This window comes from Dermacentor albipictus, chromosome 6 (genome assembly GCF_038994185.2).
Source record: "Dermacentor albipictus isolate Rhodes 1998 colony chromosome 6, USDA_Dalb.pri_finalv2, whole genome shotgun sequence".
Classification (NCBI taxonomy): Eukaryota; Metazoa; Arthropoda; class Arachnida; order Ixodida; family Ixodidae; genus Dermacentor; species Dermacentor albipictus.
This window is the reverse complement of record NC_091826.1, coordinates 128,967,130-128,989,531: the sequence shown is the minus strand read 5'-3', so window position 1 is coordinate 128,989,531 and position 22,402 is coordinate 128,967,130. Positions and strand designations below refer to the sequence as shown.

Below are 22,402 nucleotides of genomic sequence, written 5' to 3'. Positions count from 1 at the left end.
TAAGCATTGGATCATTAGGGTTACAGAATGAGTACAAAGAGAAGTTGAGCACAGTCGAGGACGGCAGAAGACTAGGTGGGGCGATGAAATTCGTAAATTCACAGGCACTAGTTGGAACCAGTTGGCACAGGACAGGGGTAATTGGAGATTGCAGAGAGAGGCCTTCGTCCTGCAGTGGACATAAAATGTGAAGATGATGATGATGATCAATTTGCAGTAAGTAAATCATACAAGCTGTTAGGATACATCAATAACTTTATCTAAGCTTGCACGTTTCCAACCACCGATCATGCAGTGTTCCTCATCGTCTGCTCAGCATTTCAGTTACAGAAGACAAACACTCGTCTGGTTGTTCTCTTCGCTAAGCACACATGTGTTGTTGTAATCAAATTATTTTGAGACATACGAGGATGAAAAGGGCCAGGCGGAGTACCTGCACTGCGCCTGGTGAGTTGCTTAATATTCCTTTCATGTTGCATCAGTCAGAAAAGCAGTTGCCCTGTTTCACTGAAGAAAAAAAGAAGAAAAATGCTCTGTGATGAATACAGCCACCATTGTTTGGCCATTTTGCTCCACAAAAGGGTGCCGAAGAGCAACAATACAGCCAATGTTCTAATGTGCCTGATCTGATGAAGCCTAGAGTTGTTCTAATTGGTGTACAGGAAACTCAATGCACACACGCAAAAAAGAGACTTCTACAAACTCAGTGCTTGCCGTGCAGTTGAACAATGTGCAAACGCAGCAGCACGAAAAGCTGCAGAAAGCAATTGGTGAGCTCCGCACAGACATGCATGACCTCCACGACAACCCTAACTGCTGATCCCGGAGGCCCTGTGTTGCACCATTCTTTTTCTGCTTGCCAGCAATGACTTCAGGCTGCAACTCAGCCTTGATATAACCCACAGCCTTGAGTGCCAACTCAAGGCTGTGGTTTATTACTCATATACATTTACGAAAGCACAAAAAAATTACGCTACTACAGAAAAGGAAGTGCTTGCAGCAGTGGCATAGCCAGAAATTTTGTTGGGGGGGGGGGGGAGGGGGGTGCTCACGTTGCAGCTCGGCCTCCTCCTTAAAAAGTTTGTCGAGTGATCCAATATACGAATAATAACTGCATTGCCATTGCCAAAGATGCTTCAAACAAATTTTTGAACACTACGCTCTGTCAAGACAAGTAAAATATGTATTTTTTCATAAATGAATATGCTCGTGTGTCCCAAAAATTGTGCCTGAAATAATTGATATCAATGTTTCCATGTTTTTTGTCTAATTAATATGTAAAGAAAATATCACACAACTTTAGAACTATATCAGTTCGAAACCAGCAAAGCAGTGCATGCTGCTGATAGGAAAAATCTAAGGCCATGAAATGAACAAGTTGAGGACAAATATTCTAATGAAACGTTCGTATTCAAGAACTTTGTTTAGATATTTGTACATATGCAATGGGCGAGGGAAAATCTCAATGACGCTGTCCTTTCTTAGAATGTATTGCGCAGAAACAGCTGTCACTGGTCGTGTATTGTAAGCAATTTGCACCTAAATTATAGTCACAAAAGAGAGCACATAAAAAAAGCAGGAGTTCTGAAAAATATACCAAAGGCGAGTCAAATGATAGTGAGCCAATGCGAATATATGAAAAACGGGGTACTTTATTTAAAAGTAGCCTCCATGAGCCTTTAGACATTTGTCCCATTGACTAACGAGTCACGTAATTCCCATCTCATAAAGTTCCTTGGGTTGCTGCTTCAAGAAGTCTGTAATCGACTCTTTCACATCATTGTCCGACATGAATCTGGTTCCCTTGAGCTGTTTTTTTTTTTTCAATTTCCCCAAATTGTGGAAGTCACAAGGTGATAGGTCTGGGCTGTATGGCGGATGTTGCAGCGTTTACCACTTTAACTTTACCAGTTTTGTGTTAACCACATCAATAATGTGGGGACGAGCATTGTCGTGGAGCAAGATGACCCAATTCTTCAATTTTCCACGTCGTTTGTTCTTGATTGTGACATGCAGCCGATGTGGCATTTCACAATATCGGAAACGATTGATAGCCTCTGCAGGTTTAGCAAATTTGATCAGTAATGGCCCCTGATGATTGAAAAGAAAGTCAACAACACCTTTCCGGTGGAAATGATGGCCTTTGCTTTCTTTTGGGGTGGCCAATTCGAACGTTTCCACTGTAAGCATTGCCGTCATGTTTCAGGCTCGTAATAGTGGCACCATGATTTGTCCCCGGTGACAATCACAGACAAGAAGTCGTCACTATCATTCTGATACCGGATCAGATGAGTCAAGGCAGCGCCGAACTTCTCCGTTTTCTGGCGGTGGCTCAAAATCTTGGGCATCCGTTGCGCCCACAAGAGCCGATAACCGAGATGTTAATGAATTATGGTGTGAACCAAACCATGACTGATGTTCACACGCTCTGCAAGTTCATCGATGCTTATCCTCCGTTCTTGTCTAATCAGCTCATCAACCTTTGCAATTGTGTTGGGGATGATTGCATGGTGGCTTTGGCCCCATCTTGGACCCTCATTGAAGATTTCACGTCCTTTTAACCGTTTGGTCCAATGCTTTACAGTGGCCAATGACATGCAATGTTCAACATACAAGGCAGCCATATGGTGACTAAATTTTTTTGGGGGGGGAAACACCTTCAGCTGTCAAAAACCCCATGACACCACACTGTTCTTTTGGAGCGTCCCTTACATCATGCAACCATGTTCAACCCTGCGTATGAGAGCATTAAAGAACATTTATCCTCACACATGCGTGTCACTTTTACAACTGAGAGATGCCTGTGTGTTACGCGCATGCCTCACAGATAATGAACCAAATCATTATTGCGCGGGCTGGGTAGGCTCACTTTCATTTGACTTGCCCTCGCTCATCAGAAATGCGAATATACAATGGAATATACAAATGGGAAGATACAGCTTGATGAAGGGCAAAAAAGTGTCACCGGAAACAAAGTTCACTGCACGTATACACAAAACCTCGCAATAGAATATTTAAATATACATACAAGTCTCCAATAAATCTACATATCTACGAAAAAGTCACTCTATATAATGCGTCTAACAAGGCAAATAAATATTCACAGATCACAAAATCCTAAGGCCCACCCCCTCCTTCCCTCCACTCCGCCTGACATATCGCACGCTACGGAAGGCGGCCCGCTTCATCCCCGCTTTTCTCCCTTGCACACACAAGACTGAGCCACCATTGTTGGCTCACCCGAGACCCCCCCCCCCTTACGCTTTCACTCGCACATGCAGCATGTGGCATGTGCGAGTGTTACAATGTTATTGCCCATGGAGTTTATATGGAACATTAGGGCGACGGCAATGGCAGGAATGCGCCTGGAGTGTCGCAGTAATATAAGAGCCTCCTGCAATAATAGCGTCCCATGGCCCATTAATTTCCGCAAAAGAAGTAACAAAATCGAACTTTCACCATGCAACATTAATAATGCAATAATGTCTTCTTTTTTCTTTCTTTCGTGTGGCGGGGCACCGAAATGAAAGAAAAGCATGTTGGCCACAATCAAATGCCTACTTTGGCCACTTAATGTGACTACTGAAGGAATATTGAAGAAAACGTGAGACGCCTGGTTCACAGAGAACAATACTCATACGGCTCGGTATCCTCCACCGGCAAGACTAGACTTTCTGGGAGGTGGCGCTCAAGCGAACATGTTGCAATTCACTGAGTCCCCGCAGTGATGCGGCGAGCGACCATTGTTTCTTTACTCGTCTGCTAGCTAGAAAGCATAAAAAACTTTGCCAGGTGAAAATCCACTTGGCCAGACAAAAACAAACACACACCGAAGTGTGCCGCGTAGTGGTCGGAGCAACACGAGAAAAACGCATGCGCTCTGGCTGGCTCTGGCCCGCAGGTAGCGAGAACAAGAAAATTGAAGAGGCTCAACGTGTCTTTGCGACTTAAAGTCAAAGCAGAAAAATAAATAAGAGCACAGTTACCTTTACTGGCTTTAGTGTCTTGACATGGATGCTTTGGCGCAGGTGAAAAAATTGTTGGTATTTTTTTCTGTGACGTGACGGCACAAATAGACCCCCACAATGCTTCGTCTCATCAGACCCCGCTGCATGCTTTGTCGACTTGTCTGATAATGTGTTAATTTGGCTCGACTCGTTGTATGATCCAATGTACGAATTTAGAAATGTTAACGCAAATTTGGCATCAGATGTTTATAACAACATTAAACTCACTATGTTCTGGAAGCGAAAATTTAAAGCACGACTTTGGAAGTGTCAATGCACCTTTCGCATCAAATGTTTATGAGAACTTTAAAGTCACAAAGTTTTGGGATCGAAATCCATGCGTTCCATACGCATGGATTTACTTCATATGACTCCTGGTGTATGGCCGTTGCCGCAAAATTGAGCCCAAGTTTGCAATGTTCACGCTGAAATGTCTTTTCGAGCATGAAAAAGACATTCTAGACAAAATCCAGAATGATTTCCGGTGCCGGGAGTTGTTTGGTCGGCTGTGCATGACAGCCCGAAAGAATTTCGGGGGGAGGGGGGGGGGGTAGCCACATAAGCCCCCCCTGGCTACGCCCCTGAACATGGGGTGGGTACAAAATTTTGGCACACCGAGAGGGCTGTTACTTTATCTGCAATGTCTGCACCCCTGTTTAGAGCTGGAGGTCACGTAATCTCAACCTTCAGAGGCACGTTGAAGAGAGGCAAACAAAGCATTTGCTCCTTTCTGCCTGTGCTCTTCAAGATGGCATCCCCACTATGCGAGCAACGCTATCTGCTGCAGCGATGGAATGGGTGTGAAAGCTTCACAGGCTACACTTCATATCACCGATGTGAAGATATCCGCTACACAGTATGAAACTGTACCTCTGGTGGCTGAGTCTCAAATTCAACAAAATGATTTTTTTTTTTTGTCATTGAAGTTCATGTTTTCCGATTGCCCTATAATTCGGAAAATTTTGTGGCCTCTTCCTTGTAAGAAAAATCTATTAGAGACTGCACTTATTCGCACAATAGCTCGAATTCCGATATAGTTAAATTTGAATGTAACGAAACACACTGCCAACTTCAGGAATTTTATTATACCAAGGTTTAAATATACACATATATGGCTTCAAGAAAAAGTGCAAGACACACGCTGGTGTTGCACAACATACTATTGACGTTTCTGCTGGTGGACCAGCCGGCACATCAGAAATATACTATGCAGCACCAATGTACGCTGTACTCTTTTCTTTTAAGTTATTCCTACGGGACCAGCGTGATTCCTACTCTACAATATTTTATCATGGTAGTGATTGTGAAAAACACAGAAGCAAAACTGTAAATAATTTAACTTTTTATTGGGCAAACCTGTTCCCACAAAAGCAAGTTGCACACAACTTTACAGCATAATGATAGCGGCAAATACAGTCGGCGATCAGTAAAATCTGATCTGCGGGGCGAAGGTGTTGGCGTTTATACATGAGTGATGGAAGATTCCAGAATAATCGCTGGTGCCCATGTGTCTTCCAGAAAGTGCTACACAATTGACATCACACGCATAATAAGTTTACACACTGTTTGGTTACAACAGATTGCAAATGGAACCACAGATAACATTTGAGAAACTTCCGATACATGTAGATGCGTCCTATGCTAAGGGGTATCGTTTAACCTTTAGCCTGTGAAAAAGCAGTCACCTGAGAAAGGTAAACAAAAACACATGTCAATGCCCCCCTTTTGAAAAGATTGTCCCCATGCTAAAACATAACAGGAGAGCGAAAAAACAAAAGCACACTTAGCAAAGAAAAAGCAACAAAGAAACAGAGTCCCAAAGTTTGTCAGTGCTGGTAGAACGGCTTAAGCCACATAACATGAACTATTTCAGCGTTGAGCAGCATCGCTGTGATAGCGAAATGCTGTCTGGCATGGCCTCATGGTCCAGAGTGCCATTCATCGGGTGATCTTGTAGGGTCTGAAGTAGTGTCGCAGAAGCTTCTAAGACCTCATCGGTGAATTGGGGTCCACACACAAAAACGGTCGCTGGGCTGGTACTCCACGTATTGTCATCGAAGATTGTAGTGCTGAATGTTGGATGCGCAGGCAGGCGAGCTGTCGGGCTTCATTAGCGCGCTGGAGATAAGTGGTGACGTCGAGATTCTCTTCATCGGTGACACATGGCAGCATGGCGTCGAGAGTAGTCTTCAGATTCCTTCTGCAAACCAGCTTGAATGCCGTGACCTGCGGTGTTTCTTGCATGGCTGTGTTATAAACGAAGGTTACGTACAGAAGGACAGCATCCCACGTCTTGTATTTGACATCATGTCAGTGAGGGTCTTCTTTGGCCTTTCCGTAAGCCCATTTGTCTGCGGGTGGTAGGCAGTTGTCCTCCTGTGGCTTGTCTGGTTGTATTGCAGAATCGCTTGTGTGAGCTCTGCTGTAAAAGCCACTCCTTAGTCTGTCATGCGCACTTCTGGGGCACCATGTCATAGCAGTGTATCTCGACAAATATTTTTGCCCCTTCAGCCGCCCTACTTTTAGGCAGGGCTTTCGTTTCGGCGTAGTGGGTAAGGTAGTCAATAGCCATGACGATCCACTTATTTCCGGATGTTGACGTCGAAAATGGCCCCAATAAGCCCATTCCGAGTTTCTTGAAACGGTCAGCAAGTGGGCTCGATTGAGTGTAGCAGTCCTGCTGGCCTTGTTGGGGGTGTCCTGCGTCCCTGACAGTCTCGGCATGTCTTGACATAGCGGGTGATGTTGGTGGTGAGGTGACGCCAGCAGTACAGTTAAACCTTGGTATAATTAAGTGTGTAAAATCGGCAATTCGCTTCGTTATATCAGAACTTGACCTTTTATGCAAATAAGTACTGTCGCCAATCATTTTTTTTTTGCACAGAAAGGGGCCGCAGAATTATCAAACTTATGAGGCAATGGAAAAAAGCAAATTTTAATGAGAAAAGTACTCATTTTGAGAAATTTGTGAGTCGGTGACGAATGATATGTTTTCATGCCATGTACGTCGACAATATCTTTACATCGCAGGTACAAATTAAGTGAGGCCGGCCATACTTTCGCATGCCCTCCGCCCCGCGGCTGATAGCATTACCCGCGCTGGGACGATACTATCACGAAAAGCACCGGCAGTGGGGAGCAAATGCTTTGTCTGTGTCTCACTCAAACGGCTCACCAAAACTCAAGATTATGCAACCTGCAATACTAAACGCGTGGAAAGACAGCTTACACGATCCCACGCCGTCTTGGCATGCCCACTCTTTGCACATGCGGCAGTGGCTATGTATGCACTCAGCCATGCTTACAGCCATGCTCAGCCACGGCCGAAACGTGCACCAGCTTACTCCACTGCCCCATCGACCGTGCTTGATTACATTACCACGAGCTAGCTTCCCCCCTCTTTCCCTTTACTCGCGCAGAAAGGTGTCACTCGTGAAGTCACCATCTTTCTTGTCTTACCCTCGCACAATCACTCACACCTATAGCACACAGTGCGCTGGGCGCAATAGGATCTTATCGCACTTGGGCTTTATATAGAACATGATGCGGCTCCACTTCGGCGGTCACTATTGTCGCCAGCATGTGATATGAGAGGTCCATTTGCAAGCAGCCGCTTGTAAGTCAATCATTTGATCATCTGCGTTCGTGGAAGTTTCCATTTATTATCTCCGCATTCCTCTGCAGCAGCAGTGAAATTTCGTTATATTGAAATTGCATACAAACACACTGCATTATACTGAGGTTCTAAATACATGGTGTTCTATGGACAAGAGCTTATGAAAAGTTAGATACTTTCTTACATTGTGAATTTCATTAAATCGAAGTTTGATAGAGATTTCTGTTGCTCAATTCATGTTACATAAAAGTGTTTTTCTGAGCATGAAAGAAGCCTGTGAATACACTCAAAGTGCCTTGAGCAGCCAGTTGTGCGGCAATTTCACAGGCTACTTTCATGCTCGAAAAACACTTTTTTTGTAGCACATATTGAGCAACAAAAAGCCACACCGGGGGTTTTTCATGTTGCTCTACAATTTTTTAATCGATACTTTTCATATAATTATAATATTTGAGAACTTGGTTAATTAGTTAGGACAAATTATCTATTTAGGTGGAATGAAAAAATAATCTGAGTATCCCCAAGCGACGGCAAACAACATTACCTTAGTTCTGTCTAGCTACTTGGCATTTGCATATACAGTGAAAGCTCGTTAATTCGAACTTCAATAATTCGAATTTATGGATAATTCGAACTGTACGATTTGGTCCGGCCAAGCTCCACAGAAGTCTATGTATAAAAAAGTCCGTTAATTCGAACGCGAGAAGGTTCCCTCACAGATAATTCGAACTACGCTCGCATGGCCCACGGCCAGAGAAACACGCCTACTGCCTACACACAAGGCTGTATTGCCTCCGAAACGGAGAGAACGGCGAGAGAAGGCAAAATCGGAAAAAAATCTAACCTGCGCGCAGTCAGCCAGAAGGCAGCGGCGGCTGCCGCGTCTCCGTTCTACGTAACCTCCGAGACTTCTTGCCCGTTGCGAATCTCGGAGGCTTTACAAATCTTGTACAGCTACTAATGTCACGCGGAGATGGCACGGCAAGCGCCAAAACACAGCGAATCAAGTACGTCGCAGCTGTGCTTGCAATCAAGAACCAACGAATCAGGGCCTTCGCCACCTTCACATGTTCAGCGTCTTTGTCTCGGCAGTCTTCATCGTTTGTGCACCTCTGTTTTCAGATTAGGAGGTATCGGCCGTCGCGATTCATTGTGATGGTGTTAAGCCTCGGCTAACACCATCATTCGGTGGACATCGGTGGTGGGGCACAGTCGGACCCAGAGCTTCGACTTGAAGATGGTGTGTGCCCGCGGCAAACGCCATCACTTTCTGACATGCCCTACTGCTTCCAAATCACAGTGTACTGTTGCTCTCCTTCACTTTCGTTAGTTCGAACTTTCATTAACTCGAACTGAAGCGGCTTCCCCTTGCGGTTCGAATTAACGAGCTTTTACTGCATATATAAGTCTTGGTGCAGGACAGTTGGGACACCCTGTGTACATATATATATTTATATAGTATATACATACACGCATGTCTTCATAAACCTCAAGGCCAAATAAACGGCTGGCCAGATATATATTCATACAAACCGCACAGTGGGGGGGAGCCAAAGAAAACTTAGAGCTTAAAGACACACTTTTTTATTTTGCCACAGTAGGTTGGTGATAAAGGTATTGCCAGTTTCCAGCTGGTTCACCACAATGGGGAAGACACACATAAAGAGCCATTTATAAATGTGCTGTGCACAGCTAGTGAAAGCTACTTGGCCAGGAAGGCCCTTACCTCCAGTGTGAAGGAGAGCACAATGTCCAGTTTTGACAAGGTCGTCTCAGTGTCCTCAGTCAAACCTTCTTTGGAAAGGGAGGCCTGGCTCCTGCGACGACAAGGACAGCAGCAAGTTGGTCCATGCCTGACGACCACAACAGCCATTTGGTGGAACAACACTGTCTTGTGTGGTTCCAGACATGGCATTAGGACTGCAAGGAGCACCTAACCAAAGCTATGCTACAATGGCTGTACATGTACTACACAGTGATGCTTGTGTTAACAAATGAGTTATGATAAATAAAAGCGCTTGTCCTTGGCAAAACAGTTGGATCATCAGCAAGTGGCACACATGACTTATGTTAAAGAAAGAAAGCCTATTTCGCTTGCCTACAAACTAGTGGGCAGTACAAAGCAAGCAACAACACTTTATTCAAAAAAATTTAAGCAAGACAATTTCAGAAAGCAACATGTCCAAGGAGCATTCATACTTTACTACACTTGCATTTGCTAAACAGGCTGACAACTGCAGGAACCAAGGTGCAATCATATTTATACATGCAAGCAAGCCAACTCTTCAAAGCATATCACAAGATGGATGAAATAGTGTGCACATTCTACCTCAAATTGTTTTATCACTTTTTAACATTTATCACTTAGCCAATTTTAACACCTAGTCAGTGTTCATTCATTTGAGACTGGTTGGACATTCAAAGAGAGTCAAAACAAACATCCAAAACTTAGTGTTGGTCCTTATCTACCAGTCTCTGGCCACGATGCTACACCAACTTCTCCCTGCCAAGGTTGAATTTTGTGCTACTCTTAGTGCTTCCTTCATGTTCCCACTGTCTTGACCCTGTGAGCATTGCAAAGTTCTAACACTCTGATCTAACTACTGCTGAACCAACATACAGAGCTTTAAATTATGTGCTCTGTAAAAAATGCATAGGTTCTTTTTGAAAAATCTTAGTTAAAGTGAATAACGTGCACAGTAGATATCAATGAACGAATATAAGGCAAGATGCAAAAAAAAATAAAAAAGGGTAAAGCATGCGTACGTAGCAGCACATGCAAGCAGCACAGCATCATAGACGACCATCCAGAGCGGTGCCTGCAGGTACTTGGTCAAGCAGTCACGTAGCATCACTTCCACCTGGTTTGTGCTGCACACACAAGCAGGCAACAAGCATGCACACACCATCATCATCGTCATCATTATGCATCACTTATGTGTGTGTGAAACGTGGCTTGTTGTTCTCATGCCAACACGTTTACAAGTTTGCAAGCACTTACATTTCAGCGTCACTCCATTTGCTCTAGACGCCATTTCTGAGCACTGCACTGTTGGTAGCGAACTTTTTAATTCTGAAGTTTTTAAACACTGAAAGGCCTCCTGCAACATAAGGCTCTAATAATGGCTGCATTGCAGCGCTTGACACTATAGCAGACAGCCCATTGCACAAGCTAAGCTGTCTTAAATTCTAAGAAGCTTCTCATGCCAAAGTAGCCACAAATTGGGCATGCAACATGCCCGTTATAATGCAGGTGTTGTACGTATACAGTACACATGAGTCATTAATACGAGCGGTACTTAGAAACAATGATGAGTGTGCTGCAGGCGAACACGGCACAGCATTGTGCAACTGGAATGCCCACATCACAATGCAGCCACTGCGCATGGTCAGTGTGTGTGTGTGTGTGTGTGTGTGTGCATGTGTGTGTGTGCCCCCTCTGAACTGTCACAATATGAGAGTGTCTGCACAAAGCATATGCATGCCTTTGGGGAAAGAACTCTCAGAAAGATTCTACCTGCCTCAGGACTGAAGACCTTCGATGACTGTTCATGAGTTTTGAGGGTTCGAAGTAGAGCAACGAGGGAGAGAGAAAAAGTGGGGGCAACATTATGCAAAATCATGTCACATCATGTTGAATGCATTATTGGGGAGGAGGAGGAGTGATTTGAGAGCTATACTGAACATATGTTGACATGCTCCAGTACATGACATTATTCACTACCACTTGAAAAGATGTGGCTTTATGCTGCGGAACATGCAAACCAAAAACAAGTCATTCAGACCAGCATGTTGGCTCACATGCCACAGATTTGCCTTGCTTCCTTATAGCCTGGTTGTTCTATACTGTATTCTATACTATATCAAATTTCGATTATATGCTGGAAGTTGTTACATGCCCTCTAGGGAGCGTTCTGCCACAAGAATTTTTCAAATAGGTTCATTAATAGCTGAGATAGAAATATTTCAGTGCAACAAACCCATGATTTCAGGAGGTCAATACCACTGCCAAGAGCGACACTCCCTCCCCTTGGCACATATAGCCTCCACAGGCGAAATTCCTACCCTGCGTTCTCTCATACCAGAGCTCAAGGATCACGTGATACACATGTCATGGGCCCCGCCTTCATTTTTTTTTCCCCTAGCTTTTTTGCTATGCGCCACACTTCCTCTGACAGTGTGACATGTGACCTGTTGTGATTGTCTCGTTTTGCGCAGCACACGGTTTTGCACGCTGTGCACGAGGACACCTGACTAGCGGTATAAGTCAATGCTACACGAATACTGAGGCATACACAAGTGAATCACAGAGCATGATCTCGCATTGAAGCACGGTAGAAATTGACATAGTTTCGGTGTCTGCGCACATGACTTCACGACATCGAAACAAACACATAAAACGGAAGTACATCTCTCTTGCTGCTTAACAACTGAATACTGATAAGTGCAGTTCCAAGATGGGACAAAAGAAGGACAGAGAACCACAGTACAAGCGCTAACTCGCAACTAAATTTTATTGTGAAGACTTCGCCTACTGAAATGCTTAGCAGACCAGGATCGCGCAAGTGCACTGTCCATCAAGCCAATCAATGCATCATATCATATTGTCGCTCTATTGCCGATGATCTCGATCCGACACAATGTGAGCAGTTAATTACTCTTTTAAATGATTTTCACGCCTCTTTTGACTGGAACCAAGCATCATTAGGCCGCACAAGTACCGTCTCTCACCACATTAATACTGGACATTATGCACCATTACGCCAGCATCCGTACCGCGTGTCATCCACCGAGTGTCATGTCATCACCGAGCAAGTTGAAGACATGCTTGAACGTGGTGCTATCAAGCCATTCCGCAGCCCTTGGTCGTCTCCCATAGTACTCATTAAGAAAAAAGATAACTCGGTTCGTTTCTGTGTGGACTATCATCGCCTCAACAAGATTACACAAAAAGACGTCTATCCTCTACCGCGCATAGATGACGCCATGAATTGTCTACATGGTGCCGAATTCCTTTCTTCTTTGGACTTGTGATCAGGCTATTGGCAAGGCCAGTGGATGAATCCGACCGCTCAAAGGCAGCTTTCATTACGGCTGATGGCCTGTATGAGTTTACAGTAATGCCATTCAGCCTCTGCAATGCGCCTGCGACATTCAAAAGGATGATGGACAATATTCTGCGAGGCCTGTGTGCTTGTGTTATTTAGACGACGTGGTAGTTTTCTCCCCTGATTTTACCACGCACCTCTCTCATCTACACGAAGTCCTTACTTGCCTTGCCACCGCCGGCCTTCAACTTAACTTGAAAAAGTGCCGCTTCGGAGCCCGCCAGCTGACCATACTTGGCCATGTCGTTTCCAAAGACGGCGTCCTCCCCGACCCTGACAAACTTCGTGCTGTCGCAGAATTTCCATGGCCGACTACAGTGAAAGAGCTCCGATGTATTGTCGGTCTTTGCTCTTATTTTCGACGCTTTGTGCGCAATTTTTCCTGCATCATCGCTCCCCTGACGAAGCTCCTGGCTGGCCCTGGTGACCTTCGTGATTGGAACTCCGGCATGTGACCAAGCCTTCACCACTTTGTGTCGTCTGCTTACCCCACCGCCTGTTCTACGCCACTACAACCCGTGTGCACCGACCGAAGTTCATACGGACGTCAGCAGCGTTGGTCTTGGAGCCGTCCTTGCGCAATGCAAGCCTGACTTTCGGGAATATGTGGTTGCATATGCGAGTCGTGCCCTCATGACGGCAGAAACCAATTATTCTGTCACAGAAAAAGAATGTTTGGCTATAGTTTTGGCCTTAAAAAAACTTCGCCCTAACTTGTATGGCCATCTATTCAACGTTGTGACAGACCACTGTGCGCTCTGCTGGCTTGCATCACTGAAAGACCCGTCGGGGCGTCTTGGACGTTGAGCTCTTCAGCTCCAGGAATTTGACATTCGTGTCATCTATCGATTCGGGCGTCAACATTCTGATGCAGGTGCACTCTCCTGATCGCCCATGCGATCCAACGAAACGCCACCCTCATCCATAGAGTGCCCGGTTGCTATGCTTGCTGTTACTGACATGCCGTCTGAACAGAGAAAAGATCTGTGGATTGTGTCTCTCATTGACATTTTTAACAGTTCTTCAGCGGCTACATGCCCTCGAGCCCTTCATCACCAAGCTACCCATTTTGTGCTATGGGACGCCATCTTGTACAGCCGAAACTATCAGCCAGACGGTCGCAAATGGCTGCTAGTCATCCCTCGCCATTTCCATTGCGACATATGCACGTATTTCCACGCCGACCAACAACAAGCTCATGCTGGTATCCTGAAAACCTACAAGCAGCTCCACCAGCGGTACTACTCACGCGGCATGTATTCTTATGTCCACAAATACATTCGGTCACGTGCAGCCTGTCGGCGACGCAAGACATCTCTTCATACGACGGGCCCTCTGCAACCTTTACCGTGTCCTGCACGTCCTTTTGATCGGGTTGGCATTGACCTTTATGGGCCTCTTCCATGCACTGCTAATGGAAATCGTTAGATAATTGTCGCAGTAGGCCACCTCACAAGATATGCCGAAACTGCTGCACTTGCTTCAGCTGCTGCTCACGACATCGCCGCATTTATCTTTTTTTTATTCATTTACCTCACAGGCTCCCGAAGGAGTATTGCGTGAGGGGAGGATACAGGGAATTACCAGAAAAAGGAGTAAAAAGAAATTATACATTGTTAGCGAGTAAACATGAAAGAACAAATATCTAACAATATAAATAACGGGATAAATGAAACAAACGACTGTGTGAAGTAACAAAAAGGTACCAAGAGATTATACAAATGGTAGGAGGTGAAGGTGGAAGAACAAGTCTGTAATAGTGTTAAAGCAATTAAAACAAACATTCAAACAAAACAAAAAGAAAAACCTATACAACTTCGCTACAAGTATTTGCTTAGGTGCGCGGTATGGTTTAGTTGTGACGAATTATGGAAATAATATGCATAAGCGTGCTTTGAAGGATACTGGGTCAAGAATGTCAACTATGTCATTTGGTAGGTTATTCCAGTAGGTTATTACGGCATTTCATCTTACGGCACGGCGCACTGTGAGAACTGCTCACTGACTGAGGCCGTGTCTTCTTGTCCGAAGTTATTAATGAGCTACTCGCTGTGTGCCGCACTATTCACCGCACCACCACATCGTGTTACCCACAGACTAACAGTCTAATGGAGCGATTCAACCGCACTCTTGGTGACATGCTCACCATGTATGTTGCGTCTGATCATTCCAATTGGGACGATCTCCTCCCTTTTGTGACGTACGCAAATAATACCGCCGTGCAGACCACCACAGGCTTCTCACCCTTTTTTCCTTCTTTATGGACGTGAACCAGCCACTACCCTCGACACCATACTACCATATCATTCGGATGCCTCTGAATTCACCCCCCTTTTCAAGTTGCTTGCATTGCTGAAGAGTGCCGCCAACTGGCTCGCTCATTCACGTCGGATACCCAAGGAATCCACAAAGATCGCTACGGCAACGATCAGCCCACACAGTCCTTCACCGTGGACTCTCACGTCTGGCTTTGGCTGCCCTTCCAAGCTCCAAGCCTCAGCCCAAAGCTTGCTCCAAAATATCAGGGTCCATACCGAATTGTCACGTGTACATCGCCTGTGAAATATGTGGTCGAACCGGTGATGCCATCCGCAGACAAACACCGCCATGGCCACGAGACAGTTCGCATCAGCCTCCTGAAGCCGTACCACAACCCCCTTAATGTGTCATCACCTTAAGTCGCCGGGATGGCTCCTCTTAGCCGCGGGGGCAATCGTAGTAGGTAATATGCATGTGGCGTTGTGCGGACTGCCACCGCTGCAGCGCGAGACCCGAGCTTGGGCTGTTGATGCAAAGTGCTAGGACTCATGATCAAGAGCTACTTGCGATCCCTCAAACGAGCTGCAATAAACCCCATTTCAATATGTATAGATTACGGCATCATTTCTAAAAACTGTTTTTCTTTGCTATGCAAAAAAACCAACCTATCGCTAATACAGATGCTTCTTTTCATTCTATTATGATACGCCTCCACAATTTCTCTGGCCAAAGCATTGCCACTCCTGCCTAGAATTAGAATACTAGAAATAATTGGCTCACAGGGACAGGACCTACAATGCATAGGCAAATGAAAAGAAGCTTTGTTAGCGACAGATCGCTGCGCTGCTGTGCTGCGAGGTAAAACAAAAACACGCAGACCTTTGGTTTGTGCGTTTTATTATTACTCTAAACTTTAATTTGTCCACTGAAGAAACATAGGCCAGTTTGTCACAATGCACAATGTACATATTTTTAGCTTGTTGGCCATTACATTCCATTTGTTCAAGCTTACACGCTGCACTTGCTTTTAACTGTTGCGCAACTGGCCATTAGCCATGCTGGCTACCAGCGCAAATATAATAAATAAAGCTTCCTCCAATCAACCTTGATTTTAATGTTCCACACATGGTCCACGTTTCAAGTTCTGAAAGGGACGTGCCTTGCATGAATGACCATCAAGCATTGCACACCAGCCTCCAATATGTGGCACCACCTGGTCCACAGATAGACACAGAAAGTGGCTCCAGCAAGGATGTCACGCTCGCTCTTGCTGGTACAAACTACTACATCAAACAAGTGAAATGAGCACAGCTCCAATATCTATAGTTGCACTAAAGCCATAAGGGCTGTTTGAAAGAACAACTGTAATGGCTGTTGAAAACTGCACAGTTAACCCTTTGACAGTTTTAGCCGTACATGTACGGCAGCGGTTTTCTGTCCCGCAAGGTCTTCGCCGTACGGGTACAGTTTGGATCCTCCGTTTGAAATTTCGTGCCATAATGACGATGCACACTCACTGGGAGGTGCTGCCACCTCTTAGGACCTACAAGAAGCGTTTGAAATTTGCGCTACCTTCTTGGGGAGATAAACAGAACTGACTTCTAGCTTCAGCGCATTGCGCAGACTGCGGCAACACCCCTTTTGCGGTTTCGGTTTCGCCGCGTGATCGCAACGGAGGCGTGCGAAACGCCATTTTTCTCTTTGTCGGCACTCTCTTGCAGATGCGGTAGAAGTTAATTTCTATCTTGATTGGCACTGCTCTTAGCTTGTTTATAATCGCCGCTCGCGAGGTATTCTCGCTCTCAGCGGCAACGCGCTTTCGCGGTTTCGGTTCCGTCGCAACGGAGGCGCGCGCGAAACGTGATTTTTATCTTTGTCGGCACGATATCGCAGGGGCGGTGGAAGTTGATTTCTCTCTTGATTGGCACTGCTCTTAGCTCGTTTATCACCGCCGCTCATGAGGTATTCTCACTCTCTGCGGCTGTGCGGAGACTCGTGTTTCAAGGAGTACCACACTCTGAAATACTATTGAACATTTTGCAGTTATGAGTGATGCTGACAACAAAATACTGTTCCTAATTTTTTTTTTACTATTTATTCCCGACTTTATACATCTTGTACATTCAAGATCCGCAATAAAGTAATTTGACCACCTGGGAAAGTTTTCTTCAAAATAATTCGACCCTCAAAGGGTTAAAACCAGTGAATATGATAGTGTGGTATATATGGGAGGAGCCAAAATATTTTTCTGCAAGTATACTCGTCATTTGTCCTATTTTTTACCGTGCAGTTTTTATAAATGCAATTATACAGGCTTGTGCCCATATTTTTGAAAACTCAGAGGTTTCTTTTCTGTGACAATCAAGAAAAGTTGGAAATGGACTCCCTTTAATGGGTCCCGAATTCACGCATGCTATGGATTACAAGGATTCCAGCACATGTATGACAGATTAACAGCTGCTGGGAAAAGTACATTCTTAATCACTTGGTGCCGCATCATAATCACAAGGCAAAGCTTGGCTGTTTTCAATATTTAAGCGTGCAAACATGGGCGAAGGTCCAGCTATGCTAACAAAAAAAGCAGGGCTCCTTTTCAGATAATTGTTGACATCGTTATCTCATTGTGTCCGAGAACTCCAGCCCCATTTCTTTTATGGGTCTGCATTGCATATATTCCACATTACCTTTCACTTTTAGACCAGTGAGCATTCAAACTAGCTCTGTAAGACACAAACATAAAGGCACCTAGGTAATGACACTCATGTTCGCTCAGCTTTGTCATCAGCTTGCAGAAAGAGGGCAAGAAGATACACTATGTCGGCAGATAAAAATTCAAAGTGGAAATTCGAGCTAACTGGCACTCATTCACCATTTATTCCTGTAACGGCCACTAGTGGGGCATTCCATAAGGAAGGGTAATCATTAGAAATAAACAATTGTCTACAAGCAATAAAAAATATGTAATAAAAATGTATACAATAAAAAATATATTGTCAGGTCAAAAACAAACATGCATATAGGAATAAAAGAAAGTAATAGACGTGATTAAAGCAATTATGCAGCCAGCATTGTGCAACAAGAAATATGATGAGTAAAAGGAACATCATAGTTGGTTACTCATTACATAATGACAATGCCTAAAATGAGGGACGAACATCAACTTCCAACTCGGATGATTACAAAAATGTGGAAAGTTAGGCGACATCAAACAAATTAAACAAAGGCATGTGCAATGTTCCAGAAAAGGAGAAAGCAAGCATCATTACCTTTGCCGACTGATATGTTGTCACCACAGACCGCCAAGGAGGAGAAGAAAAGAATATACAAAGTTAGCAAAATGTCATCAATTCAGATTCCTAGTATGCATGACACCAATAACAAACAAAACTCAGAATGGTGAATGTTCTAGACATGCATGTTTGCACATGCATATGCATTGTTTTCAAAGAACCAAGTTGCACATTCAAAAAAGCTACCACAAGAAAAGGCAACGGAGACGAAAAGAGCGCTCTTTCCGTCTCCGTGGCCTTTTCCTATGGTGTCTTTTTTGAATACGCCACTTGGTTCTTCAAAAGCAATCCACCAACTAGCCCAGCAAGAAGTTCTGAAAATATGTGTTGTGCCCACCACATACTACGTACAACCTGCACGGCATTCAACTGATGTGGCTCAATGATGACAGTGTGAATCTTGAGCTATTTTTGACAGTCTTGAGTCATTGCAGCCTTAACAAGGTCATCACCACAGCTGCACATCTGAAGCAAGCATAACACAACAAAATGCAATCAAATGTTGCAGAATGCCTCTCTTTTGGTGGTTGCTTCAATTAACAGTGACGGTTCTTCAGAATTGTGCACTTATAATCAGAGCACATTCACACATACCTCAGAAGAGCATTCATGGAATATTTTCATCCCAGTGCCTAGATTTGGCTCATCAATCTTTGACATAAGCATGTCTACATTGACAGTGTATGAAACTCATTGCAGCTGTTTGTGCATACTCATTTGTATCTTGAATTAGCCATTTGTGAAGTGTCCGAATTAATGAGCTTCAAGCGACCTTGGAAAGGTCCAATTGAATGTGATAATAACCAGTCAAGCACAGATAGAAAGATGATGATATGTGGGGTTTTTTGGCGCAGGGGCCACTCATGGCCAAAGAGCGCCAAGATAGAAAGAGCTTACTTTGTTTTGGACAATGTGAAATCGCCGAAGCCATTGTCATACTATAATTCTTCTAAGGCTACGTTCAACATAGTGCAACCAGCATAGCAACACACAGCTTCCGATGTTTTATTTTTGGAGCAACAGTGTAGCAGAGATATTTATCCTAACAAATAAACGAACATGAAGAAGGTGCGATCAAAAAAGAAAGGATATCACAATTTTTGCGGCATACCCTTCAAGCATGCATAAATATTCTATTTGTTTGACAGCGAGACCTGCACGATTAGACCGGTCAATCAATCAATCAATCAATCAATCAATCAATCAATCAATCAATCAATCAATCAATCAATCAATCAATCAATCAATCAATCTTTATTTCGCTTTCATTCATTTACAAAAAATGAACGCTGGGACAAGAACTAAAAGCTGCTTTCTTTTGCAGATTGACAAGGTTCTTGGCCATATTCATGACAACGGGAACATAGTAAAGTTTGTACACTTTAGTGTGTGCAATGTACAAATGTATAAGTGAAAATGTGTAAGGTGAAATGTACAATCAGTGATACCAAGGAGTGTGTTTAGTCAGTACAAATGACATATATGAATATACAGTATATAACAGATATACATAATTGTTTTCAATTGCTGAAAAATTCACGCTTGTTTTACTGCAACTGCAGTTCAAAACTTATTTTCGTCATCATGTCTGCTTCGGTGAACCTGGGCTGCACCTGCCACCGGAGTGTTCTCACTCTGCTGCCACTAAGAGAGTATTTCAGAAGCTGGCATACAGCAGATGTCTCTTGCTGTATGTCTTGAAGGGCAAGGAAGTGTCATCCACCCATTTGGTACCAACATGGTTCTAAAGAGTTGCGTGAGATTTTTGTTCAATGGAATTGAAGCCCCTCCCAGCTGTGAAACATTGTTAACTAGAAATGAACTGGTGCCATACTTCTCTAGGTGTACAATTTGGAAATAACATAAACTTGGCAGAGGTGCAGCAGTTTATGTTGAAGAACAATGTTTACCACTGCGGAACAATTCTTATTAGTAGTATGAAATTTTCAACTGTATATTTGAATAGAACTATTGCAAGCTTTGTGTGCAGACTACCAAAGTGTGACAAAGCAATGTTTCGCTTACTTTTTTTCTCTACATAACAGCTGCATTTTACTTGAGCATCCAATGAGATTTGCAATTACAGCTGACTTTGAACATAAACGTGTGCGCTGATAAGATGTTGTAATTTGAGTTTGATGATGCTATGGTAATTACACCACAGTCAATAATGCCACACTGTTCAATGTTTGTGTTTTAAATTTAGTAGTATTAGAAAGTGTGGTGTGAAGATTGAAGTTGCCAGTTGAATTCGTGTAGTGCGCAAGCAAAGCAAATCCCACAAATGTCACTTTATATACAGTATATAGATATATCTGACAGAATTATCAATGGATAATATTTTCTCTTCACACCTGCATCTTATTTTCTCTTCACTCATATCTTTTTGTTAAGAGTGTTAGTAAAAGGCATGCTTTTGGTCAACTGGTACAAATTGGGAACATTGGTTGCGCTTACTAGACAATCACATGAAAGAAGACAGGACATTGCGCCTGTCCTGTCTTCTTTCATGTGATTGTCTAGTAAGCGCAACCAATGTTCCCAATTACAATGAACCAACTTGCCCAACAACGCATCCTGCTCAACTGGTACAAAGATGCCCTGTGAATGAAGGGGCCAGCTTCTCCTCATCCTAGCAACCCGCAGCTTTTTTGCCTGGTCATCCAGCATACACAGGGCAGATGGAGGGTGCCCTGAACGAGTCTGCCCACAGAGCTGCGCGAGGATTGGTCGACCGCGTAGCTACCGAGTGGCGCAGCGCTGAGGTTATGGACAAGTGGGACTCTCCCTACTCATATAGCGAACTTACCAAAATTTTTACATGGGACGGAGACGATATCCTCCGTCACATAGAAAACTAGACAGACCACAGGCGTTCACACTCGGGTTACTCCAGGTTGGGGCTAATCCCACACTGTTACACAAAACCTATCTAGAGGTACCATCGACCAATATTTGCGAGCTATGCTCAGACGTAGCGAACTTAGAACACGTGCTCTGGCAGTGCCCCGCATGATGCGACGGCGACGGCGTCACGTCGTCCAACTGCGAGGCTGCTCTAACCAGCCCCGATCTTGAAGCACAGCTATGGGCTGTTCATCAGGCCCGCGACACAGCACAGAGGCTCGGCTTTTCGGTACAGACGTGGGAGCGTCCCGCTGCGTGCTGCCACGCGTTCCGAAGGACCAGAATAAAGTTTCGTCACACCATCCTAGCAACATTGTTGCAGAATAAACTCAATTTGCCAAATACCTCAACAACAGAGTTTTGCGATGGAGCTTACTCTTGCAGGAGTACTCTTTTTTCCATTGATTACATCAAAGGGTCACATAATGTAGGCACGGACTACCTGAGCCAGGTTTTAATCATTGAGCTGTCAAGTGTATATTACCCTAGTGTGTGAGAGAGAGAGAGCAAATGATAAATGAAAGGTAGGGAGGTTAACTAGGACTGAGCCCAGTTGGTTACCCTACACTGGGGAAAGGGAAAAGGGGACGGAAAGATTAAAAGAAGAAGAGAAAGTCCATTGGGGATATCATTCAGTCACTCAGTCTGGATCACAAACGGTGACTCAATGCGGTAGCTTTCAAATATCGCAGCAGCACTTTTGTGTCTTTTTGTAGCTGCGATATGCGAGGCCACGATCCCAAGATCTTGTTCAAGGTGAACAGTTTTCTATTTAACTGATTGAGAGCTGTGCAAAGGTCATGCCTTTCATAGGATAGGTCAAAATAGCTTAGGCGTCGCCCATAGGGGCACAAGAACAGATTGGAATAGTCTTATGTTATACAGGCCCTGTGGACAGAGATGCCCACCTGCTGAACCTCTTGAGCGCACACGTCGCTAATATCTAGTTTGCTTGCAGCGCCCTAAGCCTACTTTTCGTTGTTTTGCGTCTCAGCTGTGGGGCATCACGCTACTCGGTTCACTCAACTGTATTCTACTACACTCTAAATATAGGTGCCGTGGCCGTTCCACAAGGAGCGATGACAGCCACTTGCCGGAAGGCCAAGAAGTTCAGCATTATAAGGGCGAAAATTAACTCTTTCCGTACTGCACCCATTGGGCATCGTTAGCCTGCTAACAATGGTTTGAAATGTTGGTTTCGAGACTTTCTGCGGC

At 44.3% G+C, this 22,402-nt stretch overlaps 1 protein-coding gene across 9 annotated transcripts in view; it reads right to left on the bottom strand.

Moving 5' to 3' along the window:
* Cadps (calcium-dependent secretion activator 1) overlaps positions 1–22,402 on the bottom strand; it is a 450,894-nt gene that overhangs the window by 362,899 nt on the left and 65,593 nt on the right. For 7 of the 9 annotated variants that reach the window (XM_065428684.2, XM_065428681.2, XM_065428686.2 and 4 more), the window contains exons 6-7: positions 10,390–10,494; positions 9,350–9,440 (exon numbers count right to left, since the gene is read on the bottom strand). In XM_065428684.2, the coding sequence (XP_065284756.1) occupies positions 9,350–9,440; positions 10,390–10,494 (196 nt within the window). The remainder of the gene's footprint in view (positions 1–9,349; positions 9,441–10,389; positions 10,495–22,402) is intronic. The other 2 variants (XM_065428685.2, XM_065428690.2) reach the window with 1 other exon arrangement.